Source organism: Schistocerca serialis, chromosome 2, assembly GCF_023864345.2.
Source record: "Schistocerca serialis cubense isolate TAMUIC-IGC-003099 chromosome 2, iqSchSeri2.2, whole genome shotgun sequence".
In the NCBI taxonomy this organism is placed as follows: Eukaryota; Metazoa; Arthropoda; class Insecta; order Orthoptera; family Acrididae; genus Schistocerca; species Schistocerca serialis.
The window spans coordinates 473822334-473839188 of NC_064639.1; the positions used below are offsets into that span (position 1 = coordinate 473822334).

At 36.1% G+C, this 16855-nt stretch overlaps 1 protein-coding gene across 2 annotated transcripts in view; it reads left to right on the forward strand.

Annotated features, from left to right (window-relative positions):
- The window catches only part of LOC126457390 (uncharacterized), a 30540-nt gene extending 17506 nt beyond the window's left edge, over positions 1-13034 (forward strand). Inside the window, exons 2-3 of one of the 2 annotated variants that reach the window (XR_007585464.1) lie at positions 8861-10209; positions 10286-13034. Coding sequence is in view for 1 of the 2 variants with exons in the window: in XM_050093650.1 (XP_049949607.1) it covers positions 8861-9859 (999 nt within the window). In the remaining variant the exon portion in view is untranslated. Of the gene's footprint in view, positions 1-8860 lie in introns of both variants that reach the window. The other variant, XM_050093650.1, reaches the window with a different exon arrangement.
- Positions 13035-16855: the final 3821 nt, after the last annotated feature.

Below are 16855 nucleotides of genomic sequence, written 5' to 3' on the forward strand. Positions count from 1 at the left end.
ACCTATTTAATGGGACACTACAGCTCTCTGCCTAATGCCACAAGCACAGGACGTCATGATTAGAGAACCTTCAAAGTTTCTGGTCCAGCCTTCTCTTCAGCTCAAGATCTGAGGCCCCCTTAATTTTGGAGACAATGGTGCAGATTGCGAACTTTGTTGAAGCTTGGTGAGCAACATTCTTTGCCTGCCACTTTTATGAATGAAGTAGGGCCTTGGAGACTAGACAACAAACATCGTTTATTTCATAGTGTGCCACAATCTGCAGCTCGTAGTACCCTGTTCCCTCAAACAGCCTATTTAGCCCTTAACTTGTGATGTTAGGTCTCCTGCACTAACTCATAATTTTAAATTTGTATCTTCACACCTTGTTTTGCAGTTGCACCCTCCCACTACTGTCTGCCTTATGCTCTAATGGCCTTGAACATTGTTGAGGTTAGTTTATTCCCAGATGTTACTGAGTAAGAATTGCAGCTTTATTGTTAGGACATGCCCTCTGAGAGACATGCCTCACAACAAGGCTTCAATTCTGCAATATGATATGGTTAAATGATGCAAGTGATGTTGACAAGTGTGAGGAAGACTTATGCCTGGAGGCGTGTGAAGATAATTCAGATTCTGGAATGCCTGGTGATGAAAGGGAAGATGTTGCAGTAAACAATGTTCATAATAAGGTTCATTAGGGAAAGAAATGGGTTCAAGTGGTGTTGTAACCTTTTTATCATAAGGAGACTATAAAGGGTCAAGCATGTGCACTAGGAAATACAGCTTTACAAAACACTGCTGTTGTCCATCTTCAGTAACAAATACTTGCAATACTGTCAACATCTAAAAACTGTACTACATCGTATATGCAGCTTTTAATTGTTCAGTTGCACTTGTTCGTCTCTAAATATGTGATCGATTACTTAATGTTTTTACTAATCTATTTAGTACAAAGGTTAGAATCAATTTGAGTAATACTCTCAATTTTTTAAGTTAAATTAGAACAAGTTGTATAGAGCATACATACAGTGACTTCATCAATGTGCAGTATTTTATTAGTTGTTGATAGTTGCTAAATACTATTTTGTACAGTCAAGATATCAGATTTATTAAATCAGAGGGAAAGATAAAGCAAAATGTTTTGAGTAGACCTCATCTCATGTCTCAGCATAAGTACCTCACAAGTTAAGGGTTAACATGTTGAATGAGACAGTCTGGTGCACACACAGAATACATAATGTGATCCTTCCCATCCCTTGCTGACTTTTCCCTAAGACATATTATTATTCTCTGTATGTTTGAGAGTCCAACAATTAATATACATCTATCTTTTGCACTTACTTCCCCTTGATACAGAGTACAGCAAGCTTCCCAAGACGTGAATATATTATTTCTGCTGTTCACAACTTTTCATTTCACTCAACAATAGTGTTTGCAGTAACAGCAGATGCAATCACATTTGTCTCCCAGAGAAAATTAACTATTGAAAACTCATTTGAGTATACCAAGAGTAGCAAACGATTAATGAAACTGATGTTTACAATACCCTTCCTTAGTTCTTCCCACACTAATGAGATGGCAGATATAGACTGCTTGAAAAGCATGTATGATGATATTCTGTTCCTTCTCTTGAGTAAAAGGGGAAGAATTCCTGTTCTTTATTATTAATCTCTAACAGGACTTTTACATAGTCAAGACAAACAAAAAAATAAGCTCCACACTTTGGCATGTATGAACCAATCAGGGCTGACTGACAATCAGGTTACCCTCTGCCAATGATGTCTTTTGGACGTGGTCTGGAGGGGTTGAGTGAGCACACAACTCTCCTGGCTGTTGCCAGCTTTCTAGACCTTAGAGCTGCTACTTCTCATTCAAGTAAACCCTCAGTTGACATCACAAGGCTGAATGTACTCCATTACAGTTCTGTCACGAATGAAACACACACATGGTAATATCAGGAACTGAATCTGGGTCCTTCACATAGTAACCAGACATACTGACCATTGCCTATGGAGGTGGACTTACATAGCCAAGAGCCTCAGAAAAAAGTAATTACTTTAGTGGGCTGTCCTTCAGTGTATGAAATGTGGAACATAAAATGTGTAAAATGTGATTTATTAGTCTCATTACGTACATTGTACAGATCATATGATCTGTTGTACAGGGGACACATCAAGTTTAGCAAAAATATAATGTATAATGATTTACAGAAATTCTTTTTACACTGTTTTAAGAGTAATGTCAATAAATATAACACTACAATATTTATTATAAGTCAACAGTTTACCAGTTCCCCTTATTGTACATGGACAACACTGCAAAATTAGCTATAGATCTTTATTGTTACGGTCTTTCATGAATTCTTCACAGGTGTAGTAACATTTTTCTACTAAAATATTTTGGAGTAAACTTTTCATCAAATCAAGGTCCATTCTTAATATGTTTCTTCCTTTTGTTATAGATTTTTAGCCCCATGTACAGTGGTGTCTGTGCCTAAAACTTTAAGTGATATGAAACGCAATTTGAAGTTTTCCTTGTGACGAGTACCATAGCTATGCTTAAAATGGAACTTTTCAAGATTAATTTGATTATTATATACAATAATCAAAATTTCAAAAATATGCAATGAAGTAGTTGTTAGAGTTTTTAATATCTTGAACAATGGGTGACATGACTCATTTTTGTGGGCAGCACGCATGTTTCTAATGATTTTCTTCTGAAGAATTAGTAGCCTTGTACTGCTTCTAGAGTTTCTCCAGAAAATTATCCCATACCAAGTAACAGATTCAAAATAACTGGTAGACTGTCTTTCTTGTGTCCATATGAATGGCACCAGACAAAATAAACAGTGAAAAAGCTAGGGAATTTAATTTATTTGCCAGGAAGTCTATATATGTCTTCCAGTTTAAACTTTTATTAAGGTTTAGGCCCAAGAATTTGATATGGCTAATGTCTGTCATCAGTTGATTATTATGGGCTATTTGTACAGGAAATATTGCTGACAATTCAGAGACAAATTTCATTATCTGGGTCTTAATGACATTGAGCTGTAGTAAATTTTTAAGGAACCAGGATTCCAGTTTCCCCAGACCATTTTCTGTACTATCTGGAATCTTTTGCATTGTATCATTTTCTATCAGGACTGAGGTGTCATCTGTGAATAAGGCTGAATGAGCATCAACATTTAATGGTAAATCATTTATATACAACAAGAACAGGTAAGGACCCAGTATTGAACACTATGGCACTCCTTAGAAAATTCTTTTCCATTCTGAGTGGTAGTTAACTGAATTTGATGTTAAAATAACTCTTTGTTTCTTTTCTGTAAGATAAGAGATGAACCACTGTAACACAGTATCTTGGATCCGATAGCTCTTCAGTTTGTGAAGTAATAATGAGGGGTCCACCGAGTCAGAGGCTTTCATTGGATCACAGAATATTGCTGACACTTTTGTATGGTGACCTAGTGATGTGTTTTTTTTCTGTACATTCTCTGGTGGTATTGATGGTACTTTTTCCTCTTTGAAAAACAAACTGATTTTTACAAATAATGTCATTTACTGTAAGGAAATTTTCTAGTTGTTTTGCCACAAGTTTTTCAAATATTTTAGAAAAAATAGGATGGAGAGAGATAGGCTGGTAGTTTCCCATATCTTCTGGTGATCCCTTTTTAAATAATGGCTTAATCTCTGCATATTTTAGGACATATGGGAAAGACCCATGTTCAAGGACAGGTTTAAAATAAGTCTGTGGGTATGAAATAATATGGCGTACTGCCTTGATTACCATGGAAGGTATCCCAACCAATCCAGCTGAATTTTTGTTTGTTAATGGTAATATTCTGACTACCACATTTTTCTGAGTGATTTTTCTGAATTTTTTAAAACAAATGTCATCTCTAAGCCTGAAAATGATATTGTCCTGGTGGACTGTCATGTCTAGGTCAGATTTTGCTGTATTGACAAAGAAATCATTGAAGCAGTTTCACATTTGTACATAATTTACAATAATATCACCCAGAAACCTAATTTGAGAAATTTCTTGACTTTTAACATTGACTCTCAACTCTAATTTCACAATAGACCAGACTGCCTTTGCTTTATTCCTTTGTTTGTTTATGAATATACTATTTGCCATTTTTTTTTTTGCTGCCAGTATCACTTTTTTGAATATTGTCTTATAGCACTTAACATAAGTTACAAAATTAGAGTTTCTATTTACTTTGAGCTCGTTGTGCAGCTGTATTTTTCTGGTACTTGAAATTTTTATGCCTGGTGTAATCCAATTTTGTTTATTCCTGACTCTCTTTTGATAATATTTTGGGGGAAATGTATCATTGAATACATCCAAAAACAATTTAGAAATTTATCAAAATTTTTGTTGCTTGAATCACAATGTTCTAAAGGCCAGCTTATAACACTTAACTTAGCACAAAACAACCGTGTAATGATTTGATTATTGAAATCTGGAGTAAATCATCTTCTCAAAAATATTAGACAATGATGCAAATGGTAAAATAAGGTACTATTGTACTTGTCAAATTCTCTGGAACTACTCTTTTTATAGAGCAATGCCAAGTTTCTGGCTGTCTGTGAAATGGTCAGCGGCCACTTGTGCTTTATTTTTTATTTTTATTATTTTTTTTTTTTTTTGGGTGGGGGTGGGGGAGTCCAGATAAAAAGCCAGTAAATTTTTTTAATGGAGTTTTTCTGAACTGTTGTTAGGTAACCTTTGTATCTATCATTTATGTCAGAGGAAAGAAATCTTTCAATGAGTGTCTTCCCCTTAATGTACGGCAGTATAATGACCAACTGACTTTTGCACATAATATGTGTTGTTTCTTCTGCCTGCAAAGAAGTAAAAATTGCAGCATTAATGTCTTTAATCAATTCTTCAATGTAAAATTGATACATATGGTCTAAAAGTTCATTTTGTATAAAGTGTGAATATATTTACAGATGGAAGTACTAGAGCTAGCAAAGTGGTCATCTGAAAGATTGACAAGATTTACTTGAAGAGACAAGAAATCTAAGAAATTTCCACAGTTAGCTGAATCTTTAGTGCTAACTCATGAGTTCCACAAAATGTTAAGCACTCTGCTACTTCATGTAATGTGTGTTTGTCCTCCATAATTAACTCATTATGCTTATGAATTTCTGTTCATGTTTCACATGCTTAGTCAGTCTGAGGAGCAATGTTAATGGTGTCAAACATTTTGTATTTACAAGCATTTTATAAATGCTCTTCACTTGTCTTATGTGTCTTAAACTATTCATTTAAATGCTTTAGAGCCTTACAGAAAAATGTTGCCCACAATCCTTCACTGCCAAAATAATTTTTCTTTCTCTTCACTGACTGTTAACTGCTACTTTTTGAAGAACCTTGTATTGCAGAAAGCTGTGTTCTTCCTTCCATCAGGTTGAGACATTAAGGAACTTTTTGGTTGATGTGCATGTTACAGCTGGATTTATAGCTTCTCTTTTATATTTAATAAATTAAAGTTTTTTTTAGCAAACAATTTACTTTATTAATTTTGAAATTGCTGTAAGAGTACTTCAGTTTCAGCCTCCAGGTTAAGGAACACTACTGAGAGATGGCTACTTCTGCTGTTAATGACATTTCCCATTGACCTAGAAAGGTGTGTTAAGTGATGTCGGTGAAAATTCAGGTTACGGGCCCAATCTGGCTGGCCCAGACACTGTGTATAGGTAAAGATGGGTGGGAGAGTGGTAATTTGACAGACAGCAGGGTTTGATGGGGTGAGGGGAAGAGGGGTATGCATGAGCCTGTCCATCTGCTGGGCCCATATGATTTGGTCCCAAGCTATGCCATTGCAATGGGTGAGGTGGAGCAAGAGAAACTACAACTGCAGTTTACCAACTCAAGGGCGTGGAGGGATTAAGGGCCACAAGGTGCTGGCCCTCAGCTGAATGGAGTAGGGAAAGGAAAACATATCCATTGCTATGGGATGATGGGCTGAGGGAAAGGGTGAGAGAGAAGTAACAGAAGACATGGCCCCGCTCAGAGTAACATGAGTAACGTCATGTATTTCTGGACCAGATTAGTGGAAACCGTTCCTCATTACCTCTGGTCTCTTGTCATCTGTACTACACTACAATCATGTCATTCTCAAACTGTTTAATATAATACTGGAAAAATGTGCAGAATAAAACTATATCCCAAAATTCTGGTGGGACCTGACCCCTCTTGCTATTACAAATGAGCCACTCTTCTGAATTACTGATGTTTCATGTATAAAACAAAGAATATTATACATTGCAAGTCCTTCATCTTCTTCTCACCCCTCCCCCATCCCACCTCTCTTTGTCTCCCCCCACCCCCACCACTCTTTTCCACTCATTTGCTACCTTGTGCTTATGTAGTGGTATGATTGGCCAGTAAGTCACCATTTCCAGTGCACTCACAAGTGGTGTAAGTTTCGAACTTGTTGAATTGGCTCCTTCTGGTATTCTGCTGGAAATATTACTACTTCCATTAAAATTTTTATTTCTTAGTGAGTTGACAATTTTCTCACTTCATAGGGGAATGGGGAGAGAGTTAAACCTCATTATGTCTTCAAGGTATTACATCAATGTACTACTTTATCATTATGTTTGCTGGAGCACATAAAAAATTGCCTAATACACTTCAAAAATGTAGGTATTAAAACTATCTGCTACAGACCTCTGAAATTTATAGTGTCTTGGTTTTCCTGACTAGAAACATTGTTGTATTTTGTTATTACCCATGTCTGACATTCTATCTCTTTCAGAGACCATAGTTTCCTATTTGTGACACAAAAGTACTTTTTGGTCTTCATTACTGTTTTAACCTACAGTCATGTGTCCTGTGTACCTGTCTGTCTTGATTATAGAGCTTCTTCCAATCCATGGTGGTCTGATAAAGCAAGCAGTGGTAACAATATGAAAGAACAAACAGCCTTGGTTGCAAAACTGGACTTTTTATTTTATTTAGCCTCCATCTTAGTTGTAAAACTGAACCTTTTATTTTATTTGACATTCAATGGAAAATAAATAAAAAGAACCCAGTTTTGCTGCCAAGATTGTTTGCTGTTTCATATCTCTTGATTAAGCTTCCCTTTTCTGGCAATGGAGTTTCTAAAAGGTTTACAACAGATGTCATACTTGAAATGAAAAATGCTAATCAATGCCCAAATAAATTAGCATAATTTATGTGCTGTTTTCCCCACTAAATTACATAAATATGTTGCTTGAGGAACTACAAACTTATGTTATAACTGCAACGAATACATGCACTGCAAAATTTCTATTCAATCTTCTAGAGTGCATATAATCAACTGTATTTTCTGTCAGTACCATCACACATACATATCAGTGATCATGCGCCAACCATACAGTGTTTCTCCATCAAGGATAATCTTGTATACTTAGGATACAGTTCTCACAGACACTCAGCTGCTCAAGGTCCTTCTGCATGTTTTCCTCCCTTCACTTCCTTTGTCATCCAGCTGGACAATTTCCAACAGGGTTCCCCATAAGCTCAGCTTTGGACTGGCACATGTCTGGCCTCCTGGCAATGTGGCCTGCCAGGCTTATGCTCTGTACTTTCATTTTCTGCACAGTGTTCCACTGCTTCACCAGATCACACAGTTTCTGTTTCTTCCTATATCTCTAGGTGTTCGCTTTGCAGATTTGTCTTAAGATCTTTCTTGTGATTTTTGATTCAAAGATCTACAGGTTCTCCTAATCTTTTTTGTGGTGCTTCTGTGCATTGGTTACAAGAAAGATACATATGGTGTAGTTACTTCCGAAGATATCCCTACCATCAATTTGTAGGAAACACCAGTGACAGGGTGGATTAGGTGGTGGTAGGCAGCTGTATGGGACAGCTCTTGCACCTGATTCTTCCAAACAGCTATGATCCATGAGGCAGCTGGGTGAAAGTAACAATGTCAAAGGAATGATTATGAATATTGTGGAAATATGTTGGTCAGAGGAATGCCACTTTAAAATGAATGAGAAATATTTGGATAAAATTTTTCTAATTTCAGGATCCTTTGGAGGTAGGTAAAGACCTGGTTCAGAATATAATTTAGTTGTTCTATTCATGGATAATAATGTATGAGAGATGAAAGTGATCCTCCTTTGTTCCTGAATAGAAGGTGTAAGGGAATCCTAGGAGATCTGAAGATAGGTATGAGAGATTTACTTCTAGATGGTGGTTTACAGAGACATTGACAATATCTCCATATTGGGAGACGAATTGCATGTCATTATAAATGTGACAATTGCCAATAATTATGGCAGGTTTCAAGGAGTGGGAGGATATAGGAAAGAAACATGTGGTGTGAGACTGAAGATTTAAAAATTCTTGGAAAGTCATCAGAAGATAGGTGGAAATGGATGAGTTTCATCGTTCTCTTGCAATAGCAGCTGAGTGAGATGGTTCAATGTTGGCTTTGTGATTTTTCTAGTCTGTTGAAAAGGTGGTAAAAAGGTGTTTCCTACATTTTCCCCACTATTTTCCTGATCATACAATGAAAAATTCAGCATGATTCATTCGACCATCATATGGACAGGTTCCTTTGCAATTTTCGGCATTTCTGACTCAGTATTATGTTTAATGATCCAATTGCCGAAAACATTGCCTGCCACTCTTGCTTTCATGCAGTAGCCTCATTCTCATCCAAAATAAAAAGAAACTGAATATGCAGCAGCCAGTTCTTTTTATGTACAGTGTAAATTGTAATAAAGGTTAATAATAACTAAAGCTGAGACTTTTGTCTAAATTCTAGTTATTTACAAAGTTTACATTTCTCATGCTTCATTTGATATCCATACATACATGGTCTGCCTTGTAATTAATATCTTATACACAACCTTTGTGTTTGTTTCAGATGCATGGAAGGATGCAGAAACTGCTGTACCAGACTTTGTTACTGTTTCTGTTATGCTTCCATTGTGGTGCTAATGATTTTTTTCATAAAAGGCATTTCCAAAGCCATACATACTCAGAAATAAAGGATACAGTAAATTCTAAGCATGCAAGCAATTGTGCACATCTGCAAATAGAGACAAGTAATAAACAAACACAAGCAGAATTAACAGATTTGGAAAACCATGAGTCTTGGTCTAGCATTCCAGTTCAGACCAATGAAGTCCAAAACAGTTACGGCACAAAACATAATAGCGACTTATTATACATAGATAAGAAAAAAATGTATCAAAGGAAGAAAATGGATGATTTTTCTTCTAAAAACTCAAATTCAGTACTGTATGGTGATACAAATAAATTGACATTATTCAAGGAATCATCACTAGAAACACTTGTAGATTTTGCTATAGATATGCTCAATCAGAAGATAAAAAGAGAGGGAAATAGTAAAATAAAAATACCTGACATAAATGAAACATTTTATGAACAGGTTGGTCCTTTGAAAGTTAAAGGAGAATTCTGTGCCAGAAAGGGTTGGTTCCACTCATTGTCTTCTTTGTACCGCACAGATCAAATATATGTATCACGAGGAGGAAATATTCTTACTGTGCTTATTAGTGTTGGTTTAAAGGAAATGTTCATTGATTATGATGACTACAAGTTTAAGTTTATGAAAGTAGGTCCTACAGGGAAAATTGAAGCTCAAGTTGTAAATAACTCCATTGAAATGATTTTAACTGTTGATATTAGTGGTTCAGGATGCAAAATAAAACTCTCTGATATCAAAATTACAACATTCAGTGGCCTCAAAATGCATGTAACTGGTCTTGGCAGATTAAGTTTTTTTGTATCTAAAGTAACAACATGGATTATTGAACTATTCCATGAAGAAATTAAAGAAAAAGCTGAAAGAATACTGGCAAGAGCTTTGGAAGGTGTTCTAGATAATATAAAATGTTAAAGTTTTGAAATTTCAGGGTTTTTGTTTTCTATACAGGTTATCACAGAATTTCTTTAACAATAAAATTTTAAAGTATGGATTACATTTACTATTAATCATTTTGTTATTTTGTCTCTCTCACTGTGCATGCAACCATCTTATATCATACACAGGGACATCAGAAAATAAGTTAAAAGTAAGTTACACATACTGTCCCATGCTCAGACCATTGCAAAACAATGGTTGGGCATTGTCATAATAGAGTACATATTTCTAGTTCTCTGCAAACACAGTTTTGCTGCAATATGGGTAGCAGACACATCACAATATGTGACTAACATTGTGCAGCGACTGGAAATAGTCTCCAAAGTGTAAGTACATGGGACAGTACGATTCTTGTGGGCAAACTATCTAAATTGCACACAGATTCACCATGAAATTTTGCAGGTATATGGATCAAATGCAGTGTCACATTCAGCCATAGTGAAATGGTGCCAACAATTAGACCAAGGAATGCCAGACATGGGTGACATAATCAGGAAAGAAGGCTACTGACATACACCAAAGGCAGTTGTTTTGGCAAACTGAAAGAACATCTGTGCAAAAGAGGTTTTCCAATAATGAGGGCGTTCACACAGTGGTTCTCTAATGGCTTCATGGCCAATGAGCACATTTCTAACATTGACAGATTCAACAATATGTAGAACTTCACAACTGATGTTTACAGAGACTTGGCAACTTTGTTGAAAAATAGTGTCATGCACTTGTGTCACACTGAAGTATATTGCAGTATTCAATAAAAATTAGTTGCAATGCACAATAATGTGTCACTTATTTTTTGAGATCCCTTTATACAAAACATATCAAAAACTTCAGATTAATCAAGGAGTAAAAGTAGCCAGTAGAGACCAGAAATTAAGTTTGTATACTTGCTAAAAACCTGCCAGAAGCTTGAGGTCTAGTGGCCTGTTTGCTTGTAACTAAGTACCAAAGCTTGGATGCATTCCACATACAGTGAAAATGATATATTGCAGTTTGTTTTGTTATTCACTATGCCTTATAGTCTTGAAAACATAAATCCTGAGCGCTACACAAAATGTGAAGAATGGCAAATAACTGAAAGTGAAGAAGATAATAGTGTGTAAGCTACACTTGGCTTTGTTGTATGGGATTTGTAAATGCTCTCTTAGATCATCAGGTTCACACATCAAAATCTAATGCTTCAAGATGGCTGGGTTACTACAAGTATAAAATTTCAGTACTTATCTTTTGTTACCCTATATTCTTAAAGTTGCATTGTGTTTCCCAGAATCAGAGTTCCATGTAGCTTTTGTGTATTAATGGATTTGGTGTCTCTTAAATCAATAAAATGCCATTATTCTGTCAGACATCTTGATTTATTCACTGGTAGGTTGATAGCTACCCATTATGTACAGTCCAGAACTTTCACCGGTGTCATGCAATAGTTAAATTTACAGAGAAACATTCATATACATCTAACCCCTAGCATGTACACATTCGAGGTTACATTTACCTCAGAAAAGTTTGAGGTCTTTGGAAAACTAACGTTGTCATATAATCTCTTTCAGTATTACTTCCATATATAAATGTTTATCAAAAACCTATACAGGTGTTAAAATTAGAACAGATATTAAAGGTTCCATTTCATTAATTAAACGTTGTAATTATAGCACTTAAATACAGTAGTATGATTTTACAGTTTCGTTTGTTAATAGTACAGGCAGCAATGCCTAAATGTGAAACAGAAAGTCATTGATCGCAATGGGATACTTAAGAAACTGATTGGCAACAGCTGTAGAGCCAACCTGCACCTCCTAATGACTTCTGCACTTGCGCTTTGTGTATCAGCTGCTGAGTATGCTGCTCCTGTGTGCAATGCTTCAGCTCTTGCTAAGCAAGTCGATATTGAAATCAATGATACTGCAAGGATCATCTCAGGATGCTTGAAGTCAACATCAGTGCAGAAATTGTATCCGATTGTTGAAATAGCCACACCCAAAATCTTGAGGGCCACTGCTGCAGACAATGAGAGAACAAAGCAGGAGAATGACCACTGACATCCTCTGTACGGTCATCAGGCAATGAGATCCTGCCTTAAATCGTGCAAGAGTTGCTTTGTTATGACTGTGCCACTGGAGGGAGCACCAGAGGCAATTTGTCTTGGAAGCTGGAAGAGCTCACTGCCCATGGACGTCTCAGCAAAAGAAGAACTAGCACCTGGCGCAAACCTACCCTGTATACAGGTCCCTCAACCACCTAAGAGTGGCATCCCCTGATTCAAGACCAACCTGAAGAAATGGGGAATCCTTCCAGCGAGTGCAGACACTGTGCACAGACATTATGTGCAGACAGTCTGTGACTGTGGGGCTGAAGAAGATCTAAGCCGCCTACTTGTATGCCCCACCTGGACAACTCGTGCACAATACAAGATGTTTGTGAAGGAAATGACAAAGCTACTGCAGCTGCTATTTTTTGGAAATGCTGACCGGACATGGAAATGATGAGTACATGTAATTTGAACAGAGGGTGAAATTTGGTGCTAGCTCATAAATATCATAATTTAAACTTATTCTCTTTAAAGCTGTGACTTTTATTAGTGGTTTTATTTATTTAACAGTATTAATTATAAGTGGAATTTTGGTGTTGACACTGAGACTAATCAGCTGAATTTTGAATAGATGTTATGTACAATGCAATATAATTTTTCTTATTTCAAAAAAGCTCAGTCCACCAAATTTGAGGGAAAGTGGATGTTTTTCTGGATTCTCTGTCACCTGAGCTTTCTAGTGGGATATACATTTTGAAAAGGGAAATAGTTTCTGTATTATGAAATTTTGTAAATTATGTGTTTCTTGAATTTCAATGTTAATTTCGTATTCTGGTAATTTTGAAGGTTAATTATGAGTTGTGGCTAGCAACAAAGAAGTTTGAGAATCATTGTTAATTAAAGTGTTTTACAGTGCTTTTCATTAATATTATTTTATTACATAGTTTCAGTCATGGTCAGAACTGTGGGTTTTCAACAAACATTGCTAAGTGGAAGACATTAATTTATCTATTATGTTAGTAAGTACATGTCATCTCCATGGATAGCATAGAGAGTTACTATTCCACTTACGAGTATTAATCTTTCACTCATAGTGAAAAAACAACAATAAAACTTATTGATATCTTGGCTGATGAGTTTTGTTACTTGGATACCAATCTGACTGCAAAGCAAAATGTTTGATACCATCAAAAATTGTTACAAGTGTTACCAAAGAATTATCACTCTAGAGAAATCTTTGATCTCATATGGCATATTAATGATACAGAGCATCCATTATCATTAGAGGAACTTAATGTTGTAGAACTCAACATCATCTTGATGGAGAACACCAAGAACAAAGCAGATGTGCAGTTCACTGCAACTATTTCATACTGCAGCATGACAACAATCACAGGACTTTCTTTAATGCTACAATTGTTGTATGCATTAACTCCCAGGCTCAAAGTCAGTGTAGAGACTGGACCTGGTACCACCCCCAGATCTATGGTATTTCTGAACGGTGGCAAAAACTTGATAGTGGCACTCTTCCCTCCCCCTCCTCCTCTCCCAATCCATCGATTATTTGCAATAGGAAGTTAAAAAAAATATCAGTTCTTAAAAAATATGTCAATTTTGTAGCAGACATCTTTCTGGATAGTTTGATATATAAAACATATATATGCTGGAGGAAATTTAAGACATGTCATTTGGTCTTAAGTATGTCAAAGTGCTGTACCATGCCTCTTCACACAGCATTCTTCTATTGCATGTCACTGTATTTTGCTCTGTGGAATTCAAACTGTATGTTTTGTAATGGAAGCCATCAAACCTATATTTAGGGTGATGGTAATTAAAATGCCCTGTGATGCCTCTCCTGCTCCCAATCAGCCAATCTGACATCCTACCTCCACCTCCCCCCTTAAACAAACTCTCACTTAATAATACTAAATGGGATTATTTGTGACTGGAAGAATAAGAAGTCTTAAGAAAATTTGCACTCTGTATTACCTGTTAGCTAATAACTTTCTCTTTTGTGTGGCATAAAATTAACTATAGAAACACAAAACCAGTAAAGACAAGAGACAAGCAAGATGGTACATATTTCTACAATCCAATCCTTAGGTCCCAGCATTTTTTTCTCTCTAATCTTCCTACAGTTTTACATGGCATGACTTTCTTTCTGCAAAAGACACTATTGCCTCATCAGAGTTGGTCGAACATTTTGCTACATGAAAAATCAAAATGTTGTTGCCTAATACTGAAAAAGCTGTTAATATGAATAGTACCCAAGATGATTATTTTGTCATTGTCTGCTAGATAAAATGAAATAGGTGTTTTTAATATTACATCAGTTCTAACACACGCTAAATAAGTGAGATTGTTTCAGCACAAATGGTCATTTGCAATATCAAATGCCTATTAGGCCTACTACAAGCAAAAATTTTATCTTAGGAAATAGATTCACATTTTATTCATATGCTCCAGTTTCTCAAGCATGAAATCAAAAATTAGTAGTATGAAATTTTTATGTAAATTTGGAATTATCATATTCTTCCATATAATTTGTGTCATGTTCCCATTTCTTTTTCTTCCTCGTTCTAACAAACAATCTTGTCATCTCCAATTTTGTAACTTCTCCTGCCATTGTCAAAACTTATTCTTTGTTTAACTTCACTAACCCTGTCAGAATCACTGGTTTGATTATCCTGCCTTTATTCTCTGGTTGGGCCTTATTATGTTTTTGTACAACATGTTTTCTGTGCTGCTCCGAGGATACAACTTAAGTGGCTGCCAACCGGGGACTCTTCTTGTCCAAACTATTTATTGTCCATGTTTCACTTCCATACATGGCTACACTCCATACAACACCCACACCTGACTGAAGTCATTAATCAGTGCATCATTACTGAGAGTAATGTATGAACAATGAGGAGATATTGAATAGGATTGGGGAGAAGAGAAGTTTGTGGCACAACTTGACTAGAAGAAGGGATCGGCTGGTAAGACATGTCCTGAGGCATCAAGGGATTACAAATTTGGCATTGGAGGCAGCGTGGAGGGTAAAAATCGTAGAGGGAGACCAAGAGATTAATACACTAAACAGATTCAGAAGGATGTAGGTTGCAGTAGGTACTGGGAGATGAAGGAGCTTGCACAGGATAGATTAGCTTGGAGAGCTGCATCAAACCAGTCTCAGGACTGAAGACCACAACAACAACAACAACCGGGGACTGTACAACTACCCCTTACTAGTGTAGCATTCTGGCAGAAAATTTCTGTCAAAATTTCATTTTCTTGGGTACAAGATAATACATAATCTTTCTTACATGTCATTTGTGTTACTCATTTACTTCCACTCTTGTAGTCTGAATCTATGGATCTCACTAATAATTATAACAATGCTGATCATTGCACACCCAATCAGCACATAAATAAACAGTGATTGGAATTCACCTGTTTGAGTTCATTCAGCGCAGCTTGCATAGGTGGGACCCCTTCTGTCTCCAGGAAAGTTTCTATTTTTAGATGTACCAGAGATTCCACTGCCAGAGACATAACATACACTATGCACGCATTCAAAAATGAATGTATGATTCTTTCAGAAATCAACTTAGAATGTGTTCTAAACTGTTCAAAAACAAACTGTGATGTGTTTCAAAATCATATGAATAATCGAAAGACCAATGTATGCCAAATGCTAGGCACTTTACAAAACAAAGTTTTTCTTCAAGAATATGAATTTGGTCCCCCCCTGAAATCACTGCCCAGGGCAGATACCATGGGTTGCCCCCCACCCCCATATCCGGGTGTGCCTGGTACAAATGCTTCAGAATCAGCTGTTTAGAAACAGCTAACCAATAAGGAGAGAGTTTTGACTCCACCGAAGAACCCACACCTGACTGAAGTCATTAATCAGTGCATCATTACTGAGAGTAATGTATGAACAAAGACTTTTTATATGGATATGTAAGATGTACCATAAATATATCTTGATACTATTGTATATTTAACTCTTATGATTTATTATTATTATTATCATTTCTTTTCTTTCTCAGACGTTATGTCTGGTTAAAAACGGAAAGTGATCCAGACCTTGATCAAGCGTGACTTCCTTTTAACTGTACGGTATATGTTACATTGCATTTAGGAACTTTCGGGTAATTGATTAAGTATCAATAATTACAGATTTCTGTAGTTGTATATATAAGTTTGGATGTAGCTGTATTGCGTTGATGTACTGGTGGATATTGTGTGGTATGTGTTAGATGATATGAGTGCTTGCCATGTAGTGTTTTCTTTTTGCAATTTACTTTCTTCGTATCTGTTGATGTTATGTGATCTAAAGGGTTGTAGAGGTGGTTATGAAATTGTAGTGGTGTAGCCGATGTATTTATATGAGTGATTGCTTTGTGTATTTTGCTAGTTTCTGCTCATTCTATAAAGAATTTTCTTAATTTGTCTACCTGTCCATAATGTAGGTTTTTTATGTCAATAAATCCCCTTCCTCCTTCCTTTCTGCTTAATGTGAATCTTTCTGTTGCTGAATGTATGTGATGTAGTCTATATTTGTGGCGTTGTGATCGTGTAAGTGTATTGAGTGCTTCTAGGTCTGTGTTACTCCATTTCACTACTCCAAATGAATAGGTCAATATTGGTATAGCATAGGTATTTATAGCTTTTGTCTTGTTTCTTGCTGTCAATTCTGTTTTCAGTATTTTTGTTAGTCTTTGTCTATATCTTTCTTTTAGTTCTTCTTTAATATTTGTATAATCTATTCCTATTTTTTGCCTGTAGCCTAGATATTTATAGGCATCTGTTTCTTCCATCGCTTCTATGCAGTCGCTGTGGTTATCCAATATGTAATCTTCTTGTTTAGTGTGTTTTCCCTTGACTATGCTATTTTTCTTACATTTGTCTGTTCCAAAAGCCATATTTATATCATTGCTGAATACTTCTGTTATCTTTAG